Source organism: Aethalodelphis obliquidens, unplaced genomic scaffold (assembly GCF_003676395.1).
Source record: "Aethalodelphis obliquidens isolate GAN/ISIS:26980383/991018 unplaced genomic scaffold, ASM367639v1 scaffold6, whole genome shotgun sequence".
Classification (NCBI taxonomy): Eukaryota; Metazoa; Chordata; class Mammalia; order Artiodactyla; family Delphinidae; genus Aethalodelphis; species Aethalodelphis obliquidens.
The window spans coordinates 24,767,279-24,788,265 of NW_020837950.1; the positions used below are offsets into that span (position 1 = coordinate 24,767,279).

The window sequence follows — 20,987 nt, forward strand, 5'->3', positions numbered from 1 at the left end:
CTTGTTGGGACTCCTTTTAGAAAACCACAAGTTGAGAGCACACTGCTAGAGGACTTTAGCTTACTGTTCCGTGGATGGATGCCGTTCTGCTATTCAGCTCCTGCCGCTTCAGACTTTTAAAAGCCATCTCACTAAAACTCATAAGCCATTTATGTTCTTTTCTCCTAAATGGTAACCAACATCGTTTATTGAGTATCCATTTTCCCCACGGATTTTGGAGGCCCACTGTTAGCAATGGACAAATCTGTGTGTGTGTGTGTGTGTCTGTGTGTCTGTCTGTGTGTCTTTCTGGACTTTCTGTTCTGTTCCATTGAGCTTCCTGTATTGTCCTGTTTGTACCACATTATTCTATTTTTTGTTTATAATACTTGTAATAATACCTGTTTGGGCTATTCTCCTTCCCTTTGCTCTTTCTTTTCAGATGTTTCTTGTTTCTTTTTTTAGATATAACTGACAAATATTTTATCAAGTCCTCCTCTGATTCCCCCCCCCCAAACCCATCCCTATTGGTATTTTGATTGGGGTTTTGTTAAATGTATAGATCAATATAGGGACAGTTAATACTTTTATAGCATTATGTCCAGGAATATCGTACATCAAATTTTTTAATCCGGTTGCATGCATATATATAGATATACTGCGTTTTAACACTTTCCTCAACTTTACAATTGTTCTGTACTGACATACCCTGACTTACAGCCTTTTATGGGCTTGAGGGGAGCCTGGATGATGGTGATGTTAGTGCTGTGTGTACCATGTTATGGGAAATGCTCTGCATCAGAACAGGACTTCAAAACTGGTGGATGAAAATAAGGACGCAGGAATTGTTTGCTGTCTTCATAGCTGTAAAGGCTAAGACAACATCCTATTTTTGTTCATCGATCATATACCTGGCACAGCATATAAACTCCTTGGATTCATTACCTTGTGATTTTTGATGCTGAATAAACAGTAGACGCGCATGCACACATATGCGCGCGCGCGCGCACACACACACACACACACACACGACGTTCACCCTTAAATAACAACTCAGTCCTATGGCTATCCTTTCAGTCATTCAGTTCTGCTCACTCCCGCACTCCTTTCCTATTTTATTTGATTATTTTGTAATGCTCCAGGTTTGATTTAAAGTCAAAATTTTCTATGGAGCTAATTGATGGTTTTTTTTTTTTTCCTAAACAAAATGACACGGAAAGTTAGCATAAATGTTTAAAAATTGGGATCCTTAATGTGGAATTGCTAATGTTTTTGTTTCTGTGTTTTTGGTGGCTACGAGCCGTCATCTTTGCTGCGATTTTAGAGTTTGTTAGTATTCATGAAGGAGTTTTACAGTGTAAGTGGATTCACGTTCCGTGACTTTATAATAAAAAATTTACATTGACTGAAGAGAATCTGATGAATTCCGGTAAGTCTGTCAAGCTGCATTCTTACAGCTCTAAAAAACAAACAAACAAAACAAGTTCGATGTCCTAATCGCTGGCTTTGTAGCTTTTAATATGGCATTTGGTTTCTGTCCCTTTAGGATTTAGTGTGGTGGTGTAAGCTTGCTCTGCATTCTTCCTGCCTGGGATGGATGACATAGGACGGGCTGGGGTGCAAGTGACAGAAATTCTAAACTGCTGAATCAATAAAGGAATCGATGCCCTTGCATAACCACAAGTTGAGAGGTAGTGGAGGTCTCAGATGCTGTACTGTCATCATGTACTCATTCTCTCCTCTCTACCACACTTAGCAAAGAAAAATACAGGATACCCAGGTGAATCTGAATTTCAGATAGACAATGAATACTTTTTTAGTATAAGAGTATGTACCATGCAATATTTGCGACATACTTATGCTAAAACATTATTGATTATTTATCTGAAATTCACATTGAGCTGGGCATCCTATATTTTATCTGACCACTCTACCGTTATGCCGATTTTAACGTCAGCTTCCTCTTGAACTTAACATCAGCTTTCCTCGGAGCAGGAAAGGCAGGAAACCCAGCCATGGAATGTGAGTCCTTCCCTCCAGTTTCATTGGGCCATTGTAGGACATACTCCCATTCCTGGTCTACTAACATGCACTGGGAGGGTACTATACATTAATTGGCTTAGATTAATCACCAGGGATAGAAGGGCTTAGGGAGCCAGCAATGACACCCGCCAAACTAATTGTGTGGCCTTGGGAAGATTCCTTTGGGTGTCTGAGACTCAGCTTTCACATCTACAAAGTGGGAATAAATATGGTACCCACCACATAGGGTGGCTGTGAGCAACAGATGAGGTAACGTACGCAAGTAGAGTCCTTAGCACAGTGCCTGGCACCGGGTGAGCGTCAATAAATATTTATCATCTTCTCTTCCTTATCATCCGTTTCTTTTTTAATCAATCATATATTAACGTGCTGTTGTCAGGACCCTTTTGGCTACCCTTGGCAGCTTGAAATAGCTTGGGCCAAAGAAGGAGTTCCTGGCTCATAGGACCTCAAAAGGGTTGGGTAAGCAGAAATGCAGCCAGGCCTCAGGACCAGCTACCACCTGGACTCAGGTGCCCCCAGCTGTCTCCTCTGCCCTCAGCATTCTCTGTGTCAGCTGTCATTCCTTTTTCTGGACCTGCTTTCTCTGTAGAATAGGAAACGTGGCTACTGGTCACATGAGGGCTACAGACCCCACGTCTTTGACCTGTAGGAAAAAGCTGCTCCCTGAATCCCAGGGGAGAGCTCGCCTAGGCCAGGCTCAGGCCAGGGGTCCATTCAAGTCAGCTGGGCATGGCCAGGCATCCTGTAGATACAAGGCTGCTTCTGCTGTTGTCATGTTGACGGGGTACTGGGTAGACCATGTGTTAACCATCTGCCGTACATGCCTTCTTGAGAGAGTTTTGGAATGATAGATAATAGCGATGGCAGCCAGTGTTTCTGAGTGCTCACTCTTGCAGTGTGTCAGACCCTGTGCCCAGCATTGCAATGAGGATGATCCCATTTGATTCCCCCACAACCATGGGAGTCGGCGGTTATTATTATGATTGCCATCAGACAAATGAGGAAATTTAGGCCTATGATGGTCAAGTAAATTACCCAAGGGAAATAACGTAAGTAATTGGTGGAGCCAGAGTTCAAAGTCGTGCAGTCCACTCAGAGCTCATGCTTAGAACTCGCCTTGTAGCTCAGGCGACCAGACCTTCCATTTACTCAGGATCATTGCCATTTTTACCTCTTGTCCTGGCATAATCTGTATTAGTGCTCCCTGTACTATCCAAAGTGTCTTGGTTTGGATGATAAATAATATAGTCACCTTATTCTAGTAGGGATGCTATGAGCAGACAGTCAACAAAATGATTGAAATATATAGGATGTTAAATGGTAAGCAGTGCAATGGAGAGAAAAATATAGCCCAAAGCCAGGGAGGGAATTCTGGCTTAGTAATGGAAGAAACATCTCGATTAGCAGTGGAGGAAAATAGTTCCAGTATTTGGAAAAATAATCTTACCTGTTTAAAATATATGTTTTCAAATTTTATTTACATATAGTTAGTTTATTTATAAAAGCATGGGGTTGGTTTTTGGATGAGTGAGGGGAAGTGTTAAGATGTCCTCTTCATTAGCTCAGTGCGGGGAAGAAAATGCACCATTGAATCTGCAGGCACTGGTTACAATGAAACTTTCCATTTAGCCTGAAGCAGACAGCTTTGGCATCCATGTATCCGGTACCGGAAAGGAGAGGCACAGTTACCTTCTTAACTTTTTCATCGGCAGGAACAGGGGTAGAAGCTTGCACCCTGACCTGGTGTCTCCTGTCTTATATCACATGTTTATCCCAAAGGCAAAACAGTAGGTGAAGTATTTACCCCTCCAGCTGCAAAACAGATGTACCTTGTGTAAGCGGAAGGCACTGGAACGAGAACCAGCTGCTGGGGTAACAGGTGGGGCCTGGGGGTCAAAAGATCCACATATTGGAAAAGGAAAAGATGCCACATTGAGCATCTTGTTGCCCATCAGCCTTGAAACCGTGGCTTCCTGTTCTTGACCTGAAGGAGGAATTTCTATGGACTCCTCCCCTGTTCATTTCTCAACTCAGGAGAGATTACAATCATCACTCTGTTTACATCCCCCCAAATTCATATGTTGAAACTCTGGTCCTCAGTGTGATGGTATCAGGAGGTGGGGCCTCTGGGAGGGAGTTAGGATTAGATGAGGTCATGAGGGTGGAGTCCTCACGAGGGTTCAGTGTCCTTATAAGAGTCACAAGAGAACTTGCTTTCTCTGCTCTGCCCTCTGCTGTGTGAGGACAAAACAAGAAATCTGCAACCTGAAAGAGGGCCCTTCCCAGAACCTAGCTGTGCTGGCAGCCTGATCTCAGATTTGCAGCCTCTAGAACTATGAGAAATAAACTTCTGTTGTTTGTAAGCCACCCCGTCTATGGTGTTTTGTTGTCATGCTCAAGCTGACTGTAAATGTATTGAGGGTTCTTCTCAAATATAAGTAGAAACAATACCCCATCCTCAGGCTTGGCAGTGCTCTGTGCTTTTCCGTGTATGCATGTGTGTATGCACGTATATATCTATGTATGTGTGTCATCTCCCAGCTGTCTCCTGCGGCCACACTGCAAGTTAGGTCTTGCATAAAATCTCAAGGCAGCGTCATGGATGGCAGTAGATAAAAGCTTGGGTTCTGGCATCCAATTTTGTGATTCAAACATAACACTTCCACTTGCTGGCTGGGTGATCTGGGGCAAGCTGTGTTACCTTTCTGAGACTCAATTTCCTCCTCTCCAAAATGAACAACAGCATGAGATATATTCATAAAGTTTTTATTAAGAATCGGTGTGATAATGCTTATAATGCCCATTGCCTTCTACTTAGTGAGCGCTCAATGGGTGTTGGCTATTTTTTATTTTTCCTGTGACTTGTCCAAGGTCACACAGCAGGTTAATAGAGCAGGCCTAAAAATCCAAATCTGCTCACTTGTTGTTCAGTGTTTTAGTTCAGGGTTTTGTTCCATATTTAACTCTTAGGCTGTTTGAATGGGGAAGAAGCATAATCGACATTTAATCCACCCATTTTGGAAGTTCAAAGGTGAAGTGCTTTATCTGAAGCCCTCTGCTTAGGAGGGGTTGAGAAGCAGAAACTGAGCTAGGAGTCTTTACCCATTAGGCCAGTGTTCTTTCCTGTGGCAGCCAATGTCTGGCCATAATGTCTTCCTGCTTTTTTGTCTCCTCCTTACAGGACAGCCAGAACTTTCATGGTTGTAGTTCTAGAAATATGGTTGTCGATCGAGGCTCTCTTAGAATTTAGAATCCTTTTTAAAACAACTCAATTTCCAATGGCAAATCATCCGTTGAAGAAGCTGTGAAGAAATCGTGACAACAGTGATTTCACTAATAGCTTCTCGTGGGATATTGAAATGAAAATTTCTTCTTGATACTCCAGGCAGAGCTGTGCACAGAGCACCTCTCTGCACTGCAGTGAGAGATCACCAAAAGATCTCAAACGACCCTTTAAGTATTTTTCTTTTGCAAAACAATTAATTCCTCCAAAGGAGATAAAGGGGAATTTAAATTATCCTGGGTTAATCTTCTTATAAGTTGGGATTCTTTGGGGTCACAGCAACACATTTTTCCCCATGCAAACTCCTCCTTGAATAAACAATCAAACACATCTCTGTCTTTCCCTGTTTTGATTTCAAGCCGAGGTACCACGGGAGGTATTCCTCCCGGTCCAGGAGGGAGCCTTGGCTTTCTTCCCTTAAAAAGTGATGACTTATTTAGATGGTGACATGCACCAGGATGACAACCCTGGAGAAATCAGAGCACAGAGTGGCCCTTTGTGGGATGGGAGGGAACCTTTTACTTCAATAGAAAAGTCTTCTTGGTCAATCTTATTTTGGTCCCCCGTGACCACAAATCAGAGCCACTTTGTGTATGCATCTCAGTCTGATGCTCAGAACCTAAAACTTCCTTCAAATATCTCAAGTGCTTTGGGATGTTTCTTTTTATACCACTTCGAACAGTACAACTTCACTGTTACACCAGGGAAGCTGGGAAGAAATCCAGGGTTCAGCCTGCGGGAGTCCTCCCAAATCATAATAACAGTAATTTCATTCTGAGCATTCACACCTCCTGCTCAGAAGCCCTTCGGATCCTTGCAGTGATTTTTGTCAGGAAGGTGAGAGCATCCCCCAACTTAAACACGGAGGGATTTAGGCTCAGTGAGTCTAAAGAACTCGGGAACTATTAAGGGAGCCACTAAGTGGCAGATGCGGAGCCATAATGGCCAAGATTAAGCAAACATTTATTTAAATAGCAACCCTCTAAACCTACCGAAGAGCATTTGCCTGTGGGCCTGGAAATGCCTGCATTGGCAAGTGTGTGCTTGGAGACTGTGGGGTGAGAGTAGGCTGCCGAGGGCTCCTTGCACAGCCAAAAACTGTGTGTGGAATGAGTTCTTGGGTGGTTTGTTTCTTGTAAATAAGAAAGCTGTCACTGTAGCGGAGGTCATCGCTTGGGCAGTTGCTATGAATAGGGGGCGCTTGCTCAGCAAAGCAAGTTTCACTCTATTACTATTAACACAGAAGTCGCCGTAGACCAACGCAGCGGGATAGAAATTGCAATTAAATTTGCTATCAATCACACTGCTCAAGTACACTCCATGTTTTATCAAACATTTTTTTTTCACATATTCTTGCTTAATCGAGTACTTTACCCTATTGAAGGTGTGAGTTTAAAGGATTCAGGGGTCAACACCATGTTGTTGAGGAGCATTTTATAAATCTGGTCTCCTTTTCTCTCTGACACTCTTTTTTTTTTTTTTCAAAACAAAACAAAACAAACAACAAGCAAAAAACTCTCCTTGAGGAAGTGCCTAGGCCAAGGTTTTACCTGTCTCTCTCATTTTTTTCCCCTCCCATTTTTGCATTGAGTTTTAATATGTCAGCAAGTTGAGAAGGAAGTTATAGGATTTTCCGGTATACAACATTTTTACATTATGATGGAAAATGACTTTTCCATGGCTAGATTACTGAAATGGTGTATATCTAATAAATTACAAAGATTTCAGGGTGACTTGAGGGATAGTAACTGGAATGTTGCCCCTTTCCCCTCCTGGTGTCTGGGCTGAATTATTTAAGGACTTAGGAGAAAACACACGGCCTTCCCGTTTTACTGCCCTTCCCAGTGTCTGGCTAGTGCAAGGTTTGAAGGTTAATCTTAAACTTTTCATCACTTTCTTTCATTTTATTTTTATCTGTTGGAGAGGAAAAGCTTTTCCTCTACCCTCTTAGGTTCAGTGCATGGAGGCCTGCAAATTTAACTGACAAAAGACAGATTAAAAAGAGAAAAAAGCAAACAATTTCATGAATATTTTACATGCACAGGAGTCCAGAGAGGAGAAGTGAAATTCAAAGAAGTGTTAAGACTTGGGGGCTTATATAGCATTTTAATAAAAGAGAGGGGGTTTGGGCCTTAAGAGATGATAAATTGTGGGAAAGTGACTAGGAGATATATGGGAAACTAATGGAAGATAGGGTTTTATTTTAGTTAGGTTTGTTTATGCAGACTCATCATGGTACCAATGCTCTGTGTCCAGTGATTAGAGTTGCTATTCTCTTCCTGGTACGGAGGGGATGGGACAACTCACAAAGGGAAATGTATGCCCTTATTTTTAGGCTGAAAAGGGGAGGGAAGAATATTCTCTGTATCTTCTGATTCTCAGTTGCCTTCAGATCAAAATAATCCTCATGGTAAAGGAGCATATTTTGGGGTGGCATATTCTGATCTTATCATATCCAACTTTTCGTTTCTTACATCAGGGAGGAAAATGGTATATAGTGGATCCTTTTCTCCCCATCTAAAAGATTTAGGGCTGTTTCTTACAACTGGTATCCTGAACTCCCCCTTCCTTGTAAACCAGTCTTCGTTACTTGATCATTGAAAACGGAGTTCCTTCACAGAGACTGTCATTGCCAAATGTGATGTACCATTAAAAAAAATCTCCTCCCACTTCTCTTAAGTTTCAAAAATGTATTGCATCTATAGTATAAATTTGGATGTATTTTGTGACATTCATTCATAAGGGAATTCAAATACAGTGGTAGAGGCAAGATCTAGAGTTTAGGATGCAGCAGGACCTGAAGAAAGGGAGATCCCCTTGTCCCCGTTACTAATCTACCTCAGTGAGAATTTCCACAAAAAGGCAGAGAGGTTGGGGCGAGATGCACACAGTTCTCTCAACTCCCAGATCTCTGCCTTTGCAACAACTGTCAGGACGTGTAGTCTTCATCTGTGTGCAGAGAGAATTTCCCCGAGCCTCAAAGTCCCCACGCCAGGGGCTGGCCTTGGCGGCATACTTCTGCAGACATCCATTGTGATTGGGGGTTGACTTGATTCTTGACAAAGGAACGTGTGTTGGAATGGACAGCTGTAACGTCCTTTTGGCCTTGAGCCTCCCAGCTATGTTTTCATCAAATCTGTCTTCTCTCCCTTCCCCATCACAGTTTTAATAGATAAACTCTGAGCTAGAAAGAGTGACTTAAGTATATAGATTCTACAATATACTCCAGGATATTCAACATCCCACTATTATCTGAGAGAAGATGTCAACCTTTTAACGTCAGCCCTGGCTATATCTGAATATTTAAAAGAGGCTTCTTTTGAAACCTTTTCATGTTTTGCTATTTATGCTACCCACCCTGCCCCAGAGATTTAGAGGAAATAATCTCTAGGTTTTGTTTTCCTTCCCTGTGAAATCCTTTCGAGTGTTAGACGGTCTGCCACTTTTTCCCTGACGTTTTCTTTACATAGTGCTGCTATTCTAAACTGATGGTCACAGAGTCCTTCTCAATAACACAGAGACAAAACGGTCTACATAGCTGATAAATTATAAGCAGGCGCCGTGTGTTAGCTTGATGGGTGGTTATAGTGAATGTGTGTGAGTCATGGGGGTTTTTTTTGGTCAAAAGATTCATGTGAATTTTTCTCCTCTATTTTGAGTGCTTTGAAATGTACTACTTTTCTTCCTTTTCTTTTCTTTCTTTCTTTCTTTTTTTTTTTTTTTTTGTTCTTTAAGGTGTATGTCAAGGAACTAGGCACCGTATCAGAATACTCATTTTCTAGTTTTCAAAGTTATTGTTTGGGAGTTGAGGAGGTGGAAGGACTGAATAGAAAAGAATTGTGTGTTGACAAGTAAGCCAGCCTGTGAAATGTGAAAGAAAATTACAGTCACCTGCTTTAAAAGGGGGGTCTCCCTCCCCCTACCCTCCCCCAGGGGGTCACTTTGAAATCTGGGGTAGATTTACAGTGAATCCTCTTGGAGGCGATGTGATTTTAATTAACCATTGCTTTGCAGCTACTGTAGAAATGCTTGAGTTTATTTGGGTAGATTTCTTTTCGGCCAGGCTGCAGAGTAAATAATGTTTGACAGTCACATCACTGGGTCTCTGACTCGCTGTCTCCTAAAGCAGCGCTGTCCTTTGCTTCATGTGTCACTGGGACCTTTGATATATAACACGTGGGTGCCTGCTTTGCTGTAACCTCCAAATACTGGGGAGTATCGCTGGGCTCAGTGCTATTCAGAGTGGGGCCTGAGGACCAGTGCCAGGCTGCAAGCTGCCCTTTCTGGTCCCTACGACAAGATGAGTGCAGAAACTGAGAGGAAGGGCTCAGAAACTTTTATAGCAATCTGACAGTCTGTATGATTTTACGTCAGGTGAATCTAACAAACACTTGGGGCCTTGATGTCTTCTTAAATTTGTTTTCCTAGGAATTGATTTTTATTGTATTTTGCACAAGTACTGATCTGTGACGGATCGGAGGTTGAGGTCTTTCACCACTGATAGTTTGAGTTGTACGGGTTTAGCTCTTGTGGTTACATTGGTGAGCAAATGTCAGGGTCTTCCCACCCACCTGAGGGGCTCAAGCCATTGTTGATTCAAAAAGGAAAGGTTAGGGACGTTTCAGATTTTTTTTTTTTTTTTTTTGGTCTTTTGTTAAATTTTTCACTGTTGCTCTTACAAACATTTCTTTCTGAACATCTCTTCCACTGTTTAAGAAAAGCAGCCTCCTGTGAAGGTGAATTTTGCTGTGTCTCCTGCAGATGGGGTGCTGAGATGCAGTGTGCAGGTGGCAGCAGGCTCGCGGAGGCCACTTTTAGCCGCATGCCAGCACCTGCCCCCGGTGGCTTCTCCCGCCCCACCTCTGAGCCAGTCGCTCCAGCCTGGGGCTTCTGTCCCTGCACCTGGGGGAGGGATTATGCTTGCTGAGCTAATGTCTGGGAAGTGTTCTGGAGTTCCCGGAAGGAAAAGGAGAGGCCGCCCACTTGTCATACCTTGCCGCTAAGGCAGGAGAGCTGCAGGACAGAGGGGAGGGGCCAGGAAAAGAAAATTGGGAATTGAATCACCTCTCCACTTCACTGCAGTCCCTGGGGTCCGCCTGCTCTAGTGGCCTTGAACTGCTTTCCAAAATGGACATCTTGTGATGTGAGGGAGAGAAGGAGAGAGGGAAGCCGCTTGCCTTTGCACCTACCTGGAACTTTTTCCGGGATATCCACAAGGCTCACGCTCACTCTCTCTCCTTTCTCAAGTCTTGGTTTAAGACTTGAAGTGTGGCCTTCGCTGTGACGCCTTCCGTGGCCTTTCCCCAGCACACGCTGTTTCCTTTACCTGCTGTATCTGTTTCCATAGTACTTATCATCCAGCTCCTCAGTCATTATTCATTTTGTTGTAATATAATGTAATTAATATAATATCATCTATTAAAATGTAAGTTTACAAGGGCAAGAGGCTTTGTCTGTATGGCTCACTGCTGTATCTCCAGAATCGAAAACAGTGCCTGACACGTAGTAGGCACTCCCTAAATATTTGTTGTGTAGATGAATGGATGAATAAGTGAAGGGGCAGGATGACAAGGGAGCCAGCTGTGTCCAAGGAGCCATTCGGCCAGATCCATCCAACCGTCCACTGAGTGATCGAATTGGAGCCACTGCAAGGGCAGAGTCAAGGGGAGGTGACCAGCATTTAACCAGTGCCTACTGTATACCAAGCACTGTGGTAGGCATCCTAGGTTCATTATTCAATGTATGTATCAGATTACTACGTGAAGTATGTATGGTTAGCTCCAGTTCACAGGTGGGGAAACTCAAGAGGTTAATAATCTTACCCAAGGTCACCCAGCCCAGTAAGTGGCAGAACTGGGACCCAACTTAGTCGATCTGATTCCAAAAAGAAATTTGAACATTTCCAAGAACAGTCAGCGGATCACAGTGCCTCTTGTCTTCTTGCTTTCCTGCCTGTAAAACGGGGATTAATTTTCCTCATCCTTCACCAGATTTTTATCTGATGAGAATGGAAATCTGGGACAGTTGAAACACAACGACTACAAGATATGACTTGAAGGGTGGCTTTGCAAATATGGGGCTGAGAATTAGATCACATTATTGAGTAATGTTCACAAACAAGTGAGTGGAAATCAGAGCTAGATTAAAGCCAGCCAGTGGGGATGAGGGGGGTTTCTGTGCAACGCTGTGTGCCAGGCGCTGGTTTCCGTAGTTTATTATTCCAGGTATTTCCCTAGGCTGAGATCACAGCCTCCAGACTCAGCATATTATCTTTCACTTAGGTATATTTCTGGAGCATCCACTAGGTGCTTGGGGGAGACCAGTAGAGAGAACAAAGTTCCCTGCCCTTCATGGAACTTCTGTCTTAGTAGGGAGAGAGAGATAGGAAATAAACAGTAAGTAATAAACATATGTAAACATATGGCAATAAACTGTAAAGTAAATGACATGGTATATTAAGAGATGGTAAGTGCTATGGAAATAAAAAGTAGTGTAGGGGAAAGGGCTTGGGCGTTCAGTGGGGAGGTGGCCAGACTGCAGATTAGATCAAGTGGTCCAGGTGGGCCCCGTCGAAACGGTGCCGTTTGAACGAAGACCTGAAAAAGGCAAGGGAGTGAACAAGAGGTACCCTGGAGGGAGAGCAGTCCAGTCCAGAGAAAAGGCAGAGAGAGCAGCGCTGAGATGGGCTCCTGCCTGGTATATGTGGGGAACAGCCAGGAGGTGAGCTTCGGGGGAGCTGAATGGGGGGCTACCCTGACGGTGGAGACACTGGATATCCCGATGGATGGAATATGGGAGATAAGGCAAAGTGAGGAGTCCAGGATAAGCCAAGGTTTAATCTCTGTATTCTTTCACTTGATTCCCTTTTGATTACCTAACATAACTCAGTATTCCCGAAAGCATCAGCATCAAAGTCTTTGGGGATTTAGCCACTATAGTTGTACTCGTCTGCAGTGTCTCTGGATTTGGGTTTCTTCAGCTATCACATGGAAGGAATCTAAAAGGTAACTTTCAAATCCCTTGTGTGACTGTTTCTGAAAGATTTCTTTTTAGGAGTCACATTCCGATCGCTGGCTTGCTTCCCTCCCTCCTTCTTTCCTCCATTTATTCATCGTGGGTCTTTAAAACGTGTGCTGGGACAAGAGCACTTCTTGGAGCAATGTACGTGGAGGCTGAGAAGGGAGAAAACGAGAATCTCTGCCTTTCAATAGCTCATTTCTTCTTGCTGAGGTTAGATAAGAGTGCAATAAGCAAGGTGAGAATTAGAGCAAATTAGCAAAATTCAAATAGTATAGAAGAAGCAGCCGTGGAGGTAAAGTGGAAGAGTAAGTTAAAGGCTTGAGTGGAAAAAGCACGTAGATAGTTTGGGAGCATATGCAGGTTCAGGTTCAGGGAACCTGAGAAGGGTGAGAGCGTGGTAAAGGGTGCTTGCGTGGTTCCGGGAAAGGGGCCGAGATGTGTCGATGAAGCTGGACTGAGAAGGGGAGGGGGTGTGGTGGAGAACTGCGCACGGGGGCCAGAGGGATCTGCTCTGAGCAGGAGGAAATCTGAAGGAAGGGCTGACATCATGAAGATGGACTGGAAGGCACTCACCCTGGCTGTTTGGTACTCTAGGAACTAGAACAGGGGAATAAGGAGGTGAGAAAAACAGCCCAGGAGACTGCTGAATTACCTCTGGATCCTGATGTCTGAAATCGTGACACCTCACTGGTCTCTTCTCTGGCTGACAATTTTGATCAAAATTCTGGGCATTAAGGTGGCAAAGAAAAGTTCATTAAACACGATCTATTTGAAGAAAAAAAAACTATCCAAACAAGGAAATGAAATTTTTCCTATATTGTGGATCCAAAGTTAGAATTGAACTAAGACTACTTGGAAGAGTTTTTGTGAGGAGCTCTTAAATTAAAAAAAAAAAAAAAAAAAAAAAAAAACCAACTCCTCCATCACTTGTCTGTGAGCCATTCTGGAAACAAAGAACATCCCCAAATTGAGGTTCACGGCCAACTTATTTCTCTCCATGCAGTTGTAGTGGTGTGATTTGCACACTTGCTGCATTCATACATGTGTTTATTCTAATGGTTCAGCTGGGCTTGGATGATGGCTGCAGTACGCCTAAGAAAGCCCTGCATTTCTCCACTCCTCCATTTCTGATTATATTTCATAATGTGTTAATATTTGCAGGCTAATCTTTTTTTTTGAAATCTAACTTTTATTTTTAACATCTTTATTGGAGTATACTTGCTTTACAATGTTGTGTTAGTTTCTGCTGTATAACAAAGTGAATCAGCTATACGTATACGTATATCCCCATATCTCCTCCCTCTTGCATCTCCCTCCCTCCCACCCTCCCTACCCGACCCCTCTAGGTGGTCACGAAGCACTGAGCTGATCTCCCTATGCTATGCGGCTGCTTCCCACTAGCTATCTATTTTACATTTGGTAGTGCATATATGTCAATGCCACTCTCTCACTCTGTCCCAGCTTACCCTTCCCCCTCCCTGTGTCCTCAAGTCCATTCTCTATGTCTGCGTCTTTATTCCTGTCCTGCCCCTAGGTTCTTCAGAACCCTTTTTTTTTTTTTTTTTAGATTCCACATATATGTGTTAGCATACGTTTTTCTCTTTCTGACTTACTTCACTCTGTATGACAGACTCTAGGTCCATCCACCTCACTACAAATAGCTCAATTTCGTTTCTTTTTATGGCTGAGTAATATTCCATTGTATATATGTGCCACATCTTCTTTATCCATTCATCCGATGATGGACACTTAGATTGTTTCCATCTCCGGGCTATTGTAAATAGAGCTGCAATGAACATTTTGGAACATGACTCTTTTTGAATTATGGTTTTCTCAGGGTATATGCCCAGTAGTGGGATTGCTGGGTCATATGGTGGTTCTATTTGTAGTTTTTTAAGGAACCTCCATACTGTTCTCCATAGTGGCTGTACCAATTCACATTCCCACCAGCAATGCAAGAGTGTTCCCTTTTCTCCACACCCTCTCCAGCATTTATTGTTTGTAGATTTTTTGATGATGGCCATTCTGACTGGTGTAGTTTTGATTTGCATTTCTCTAATGATTAGTGATGTTGAGCATCCTTTCATGTGTGTGTTGGCAATCTGTATATCTTCTTTTGAGCAATGTCAATTTAGGTCTTCTGCCCATTTTTGGATTTGGTTTTTTGTTTTATCGATATTGAGCTGCATGAGCTGCTTGTCAATTTTGGAGATTAATCCTTTGTCAGTTTGCAGGCTAATCTTGCACAACTATTGAGAGATTCTCAGGACCGAAATAAACGTCTGGGAGAAGAAATTAAAGAACTTCAGCAAAGGCTTGGAGAAGTCCAGGGCGACAATAAGGTACCGTGAATATTTAAAGGCAAAAACCTCTCCTGAGTAATTTTGTGCCAGAGGTTTATGTATGGTGCATCAGAAGAATGTAATGCAGCATTTGCGGAAAAATTTGTTATAGATTTTTACATTTGCAATGAAAATTCACAGTTTAGCATTTCTTATCTTTATTACCTTCCCTTCTGCGTGTGTGCATGCACACGCGTCTGTGTGTGTTTCTGGGTTGCTCTAAAATATTGTCACAACCCATTGTAGAAGTTTCATCATGTTCAGCTTGGTGCTGAATAACATTGTGGTTGAGGGCAAAATAAAACCCAAATGCTATACTTTCTCCTTTCTATACAGATAATGGATTTGTGGCTCATATGATTTGGAATTATTCACATTCGGTTTTGAATTTTAAGTAGTCATCCTACTAATTATGTTCACATAACCAATTTATTTTATTGCTAAATTTGGCAATTTGTATGGAACATTGCTCAAAATCCACTGCTTGGTATTAATCAAACTCCCCTGTTGGCAACGTTAATTATAAAATATGAACTCATAAACTCCAAATTAATGTGAGCACTGTCTCTCCCAGCTGAAGCTGTGAACAAAAGTACAATTGAGAAAAGGAAGAAAAACTACCGAAGTTCAATTCCATCGCCCCCAAATAATTTCCCATTTTGCCAATAGATTCAATTTCAACTTCTTGCCAGAGCCAGCTTTCCCAACAGGGATGGCCTTTGGAGTTTCACGCAAGCAAACTACATGGCGGGGAGGAGGTGCTTTCTTGGGCAATGTCTTTTGAACGGTACCAAATTCCCTGACAAATGATGGGGATGTTTGTTGTTCCTGGGAGTCACTGGTTATTGGAAGGCGCCATTTTGAAAGATGCTCATTCTTTAAAAAAAAAAAAATGTATGGAAGTGTCTGGATTATCTCGAGAACTCTTCCATGACAAAGAGCAGAGAGGATTGTGTGCTTACTGCTGGCTTAAGGGGCTCAATCTAAGGGCGTACTGGTGGGACTTCCCTGGTGGTCCAGCAGTTGAAACTCCACACTTCCACTGCAGGGGGCACGGGTTCGATCCCTGGTCGGGAAACTAGGATCCTGCCTGCCACGAGGTGTGGTCAAAAAGTAAAAAAAAAAAAAATAATAATAAGGGCATACTGGGAAGTCTTCTTTACATAGCCTCTTGTCCACTTAGTCTGCCTTTAAAAAAATTTTTTTAGACTTCTTGGATTTAACATACTATATTTGAAAAATATTTCATGACTATTCTCCGTCATGAAATAGGGAGTGGGCGAGAATGCTAAGAAGGGTGCTAATTAACCCTGGACAAGCTAATCGGGCCTCTCAAAAGGATTTAAGCTCTGTAACCTAGGTATTTGGTCAATAATTAAAGGCCAGGCCTTCTTAGGTGTTATCAAATGATAGCACCAGGGCAAGGTTTTCTAGAGAGTAAAATCAGGTATGTGCCATCATTTCCTTTTAAACCCATAAAAATACTGCAGGAATTTTGGAGAAGTTATAAATCCAGAAAATACTGAAACATTTTGAGATGTGATTTTTGGAGGCATGATTCTTCTTGACTGGTTGTTCTTCTTCTTTTCTTTTCTTTTTTATTTTCTGAGGTACCCGCCCCCCCACCTCCGACTGTCCTAGACACACCTCTGCCTCATCTTTTGGTCACTTTTAATTGTATCGCCTTGTAGGCCTGAGATATTTTAGGAATTGACATTTGCGACTGATATTTCAGGGAAAGAAAAGGAGGGTATGTGTGCGTGCGTGTGTGCGTGAGTGTGACACTGAGCGCAGGTCTGGGGCTGCTTTTGCATCGGCACCATCTGAGCGTCATGATTTGCCTGCATTCTGGGTCTTTTTTCCAGTAGCTGGACACATTTATCAAACTTGGTTTTCTCACTCAAGGTTTAGAATTTAGTGACTCATATTCATGGCCTGTGAAGTAATTTTCCTGCCAGCAGATGCAGGCAAGATGGTAAAACGTTCAGTAGACCCTGTATCTCGGTCTCCAGTCCTCTCCTCCTCAAAAAAGACCAACTGCAGTGAGCCCCAGAGACTCTGTTTATTCTCATTTGCATCTAAAGTTATAGGGCTGGTTTATTTTCATCCCCCTGTGAGTCACGGTCATCCTCCCCCCACCTACCCCCAGTCATCAACATTAAGGCCGGATGACTCATTCAGTAATGACACCAGCCATCTTGAGAAACACAGAGGCCTCTCTTGAAGGGTGGCCGTGACTGTGTGGTGGAGAATGGGTTAACCCTTCCTTTGCTCTTTTATTCATCGCGGCACAGCTCCAACCTTTCCATCGCCTTTGGAATCTAGTCCCACCTCCTTACCATGGTGTGCTTGGCCCTCCATTATCTGGCCCCTCCTGATTTTTCCAGCCACATCTGTTGCCATTAGTCGCCTCACACTTCATTCCTGCAGGACTAATTTCAGCCCCTCAGCTGAGCCATACTGCAGTTGTGCCTCAGGGCCTTTTGCACCTGCTGTCTGCTCTCTGGAACACTCTTCCCCTTTACTTCCGTAAACTCCCGCTCACCTTTCAGGTCATAGGTCAAATGTAGCCTTCTCCGGCTCTCAGGGGCAGGTCCTGCACACACCCACAGTGCCCTGCTCTTTTCCCTCTGCTTGTACTTGTTTGGCACCCCTCCCCCAAAGGTAAACTCTTTGCAGGCCAAATTCCTGTATCCCTAGGAATTTGCATCTTAGTTCGCGATGCACAGACATTATTTAATAGATCTTTATTGAAGGAATGGAATAGGATAAGTGAATGAATGAGTGAATGAATAAAGGGAATGCAAAAATGTTCAAGAAAGAGGAAGAGGAAAAGAAAAAGGAAGAGCAGAAGAAAATAGCAGACTGACTGCCCCTGTGGTTGTCATCACTAACTCTCCTTGTGGGGTAAGGAGTAGTTTAGAAACCTGGAGAAAGGAGTTAGAAAAGCAAACTATTCCATCCAAGAAAAAGCAGAAGAAAGCCAAACCTAAGGTGTGAGACCTTAGGAAGCCCCTGGGAAGGTCAGGGGGTCTGATGCCGAGCCTTAGTGGATGTGGGGTAAGGGTCCTGCTCCTAGGCTGGCGCAAGCCTGTTAAATTCAATAATACTTAATAATGGATGTTGTGGGATTCCTAACTCCCCCCATTCCGAACAGAAGGGCTTGTGGCATCACTTTATGAGCAACTATTGAAGTGGAAGTTTTTTATCTCCAAGTTGTCATTTTAACTGATGACCCTTAGCCATATTTTGGGAAGCCCAGATTCTAGATGTTAAGAACATTTAAGAAACAAGGTGATAGGAAATTACTTGCCTTGGCTATTTTAAGGTAGACTAATTTTTCCATTTGTTCAGCTAGAGCCTTGTAACCCTACGTGCCATAAAGCATTTTCAAACAGCCTCTTGAAAGATGTGTTACCACCCTGTCTTACAAGCAGCTTAGCACTCACACAGGGCTGGAGGTGGAGGGTGGGATTCCATGATCAACAAACCTATTATCTCTCTGAGAAGCACCCCAAGAATTTCTTGAGGCTTCTGGACAGACACAAAGGCCCAGTTCAAACCAGAGGAGGGGTGGGAAAGGGGAAGCCTAGTAGACACCCTCCCCTTCCTTGCTAATAATAGCTCTGAAAGGTTAAGTGGGGAAGGGAGAACTCACACCTCCACAAATCACCCTGGAGAAAGCTTTTCATGAGGGTGGATTGCCCAGGGTTCTTTGTGTGGCAGTCTGTGAGGAATAAGGACCAATTACGTGGAAAACCCAGGCAATGCTAGGGCCTCAAGTGTGGAAAGCAACCCACCCAGAGAATTACAGCTCCCCTTCTTGCTCCAGAGGTATGCCTGCTTCCTCTTCTGGGCATTAAGAAAAGAGTGGATTTAGGGAAAGGGGACCGGGGGGAAAAGGAGGCCTCTGAGAACTTAAGGATCAGTAAGAGGCAATCCACAAAACTAGCAGAGCACACTTGAATCACAGATATCCAGAGGTGAGCTGGTGAACCAGCTCTTCTGAAGAGGAAGCCTGGCTGGTAGCACTTTACCAATTTCCGTGGTGTAAATACTGATGCCATGGCATTTAAGCATCAGGCTAGCAAAGTGAAGTTACTGAACTGGGAGTTAGAAAGCTTGGGACTCCAGAAAGAGCTAGCTCCAGCCTCCCAGTGCCAAGTGGTATAATCTAGAATAGTCCAAGAGGTCCGTCTTTAGAAACTGCTAGACCCAGGTTTATATTCTAACTCTGCCAGTTATTATCCGTGTGGCCTTGAGCAAGTCAGTTGTCTCTCTAGACCCCAGTTTCCTCATCTGTAGAATGGGAGTAATGATACCTCACATAGAATTGCTGTCAGGTTTCATCATTATTGATCAATACATAATTGGGGACTCACTGTGTGCTGATTAATGTTCTAGGAGCTGTGACTACGTCAGGAATAAGAAAGACAAGGTGCCTGTTCTCACAGAGCTTACAGTCTAGTTGGGGAGACAGAGAATAAGAAAATAAAATACCTAGGTAAGATCATCAGACAGTGGTTAGTGCTGGGAAGAAAAGCAAGCAGGAGATTTAATGGTTGGGAGTGTGTGTGTGCATGCAATATTATGTTTATAAAGGGTGTAGCATAGTAAGCATCCAGTAAGCACTCGTAAAGGGTAAACATTGCTGGTATCTTTAGCACAACCTGGGCCCAGATTGGCCTAGTGTCCTCTTGTATCAGAGTTCCACCAGGAATCTCAAGGTCTTCCTTTCTGTTGATCAACTGTTTCCAGCGAACCCCGGGGGTATGTGCCTCCCAACAGAGACAGAGATTGGGGGTAAGAAGCCTGGCATCTGGCATCTGGATCCCCAAAACTCAGCCCTCCTTATCACCACCCCAAACGTCATTGCTTTGGTGTCACGCTCCCAGAAGCTTCCTTGCATTTTGTGTACCCTTGTGGAATAAGCACCTCATAGAACAGGCCGGGAGCAGCATCTCATGTTCCTGCTGGGTTTCCTTGTCTGCTTGCTTTTATTTTGCCTTCATTTTACAGACTATGGCACTTTTAGTGCAGAAGAACAATAATGCAATGCGAAGTACTCAAAAGCGAGGAACTTCAGGTGGACAGTGTCAGGCAGTCACACTTCCTGGGCCCCTGCTGGCCAATTTAAATGTAACTGTTTGCAGTGGCGCATAAACACGGGGTTTTGCCCTTAATAATGAGCTTTATGTTACACCAGCTGAAGGTCTTTAAGTACCTCTGTTTTATCTGGTGTTGCCCCATAAAATGATAGACCCCTTCTGTGAACGTACCTCTATTGATGTGGGACTTCTGGAAGGATTCAGCAAGCAAACCAGTTAAGTCAAAGCCACCAGCTAATTCAGGCAGACCAATGAGCATGCAGGTGACTAACTGAAGTATACTCTGTTAAAAAAAAAAAGTGTTCAGCTTGGATGTTTGTAACAGTCCAGGATGAGGGATCAGAGAGCTCTTTGTAAACATTTCCTCTTTATGCTTCAGAGGAGCTCGGAGGTGCCCTAGCTTGTGGGAAACCCACATGAAGAGGGCACTCTAATGAAAAGCTCTCACCTTGGGGCATTATAAAAATTAATTACAAAGAATTAAAGTGAGTGATAAGGGCCCTTTACCTGCTCCAGCCCCATCATATCTTATTCTAACTGGGATCTTGATGGTGAAACACAGGCAATGCTCAGTTCAGCAAGCAGCCAGACTAGTGCACCATTTCCTCATGTTTTATTGTCAGATGAATTAGACAAATGAATTTGGTCTCAGACACCATATTTGAGCTTGTTCTGGCTTATATGAGCACACAGTCCGGGTAGACCAAGCGACCAAAACAGTGTGGTTTTGGACATTCGTCCCCTAGACAATGCACTGTAATTACACTTTGTAGAGAACTGATTCTGAAAGATATCTCTGCCTAAGACTTATTTTATAGTATACCATACCCAAATTACACTAAAATGAAAACAAATTGAAGCACCTTTAAACTGCTTGGTGCGGGCTTCCCTGGTGGCACAGTGGTTGAGAGTCCACCTGCCGTTGCAGGGGACACGGGTTCGTGCCCCAGTCCGGGAAGATCCCACACGCCGTGGAGTGGCTGGGCCCGTGAACCATGGCCGCTAAGCCTGCGCATCCGGAGCCTGTGCTCCGCAACGGGAGAGGCCACAAGAGTGAGAGGCCCGCGTACCGCAAAAAGAAAAGAAAAAGAGGAGACCCTGCTGCTGCCAGGTCACTTGCTACAGGCTAGGTCGCTCGCTACAGGTAGGGAGCCTGGCCTTGGGACCCTGGAGCCGCAGGACGCCCTCCCACCCTGCGCTGGAGACACC

At 43.6% G+C, this 20,987-nt stretch overlaps 1 protein-coding gene across 3 annotated transcripts in view; it reads left to right on the forward strand.

The window, feature by feature from the left end:
• CCDC149 (coiled-coil domain containing 149) overlaps nucleotides 1-20,987 on the forward strand; it is a 99,026-nt gene that overhangs the window by 35,594 nt on the left and 42,445 nt on the right. For 2 of the 3 annotated variants that reach the window (XM_027103232.1, XM_027103234.1), the window contains exon 4: nucleotides 14,563-14,670. The exons of the other annotated variant lie outside the window; for it this stretch is intronic. In XM_027103232.1, coding sequence (XP_026959033.1) covers nucleotides 14,563-14,670 — 108 coding nt within the window. The remainder of the gene's footprint in view (nucleotides 1-14,562; nucleotides 14,671-20,987) is intronic. 3 annotated transcript variants of the gene reach the window in all.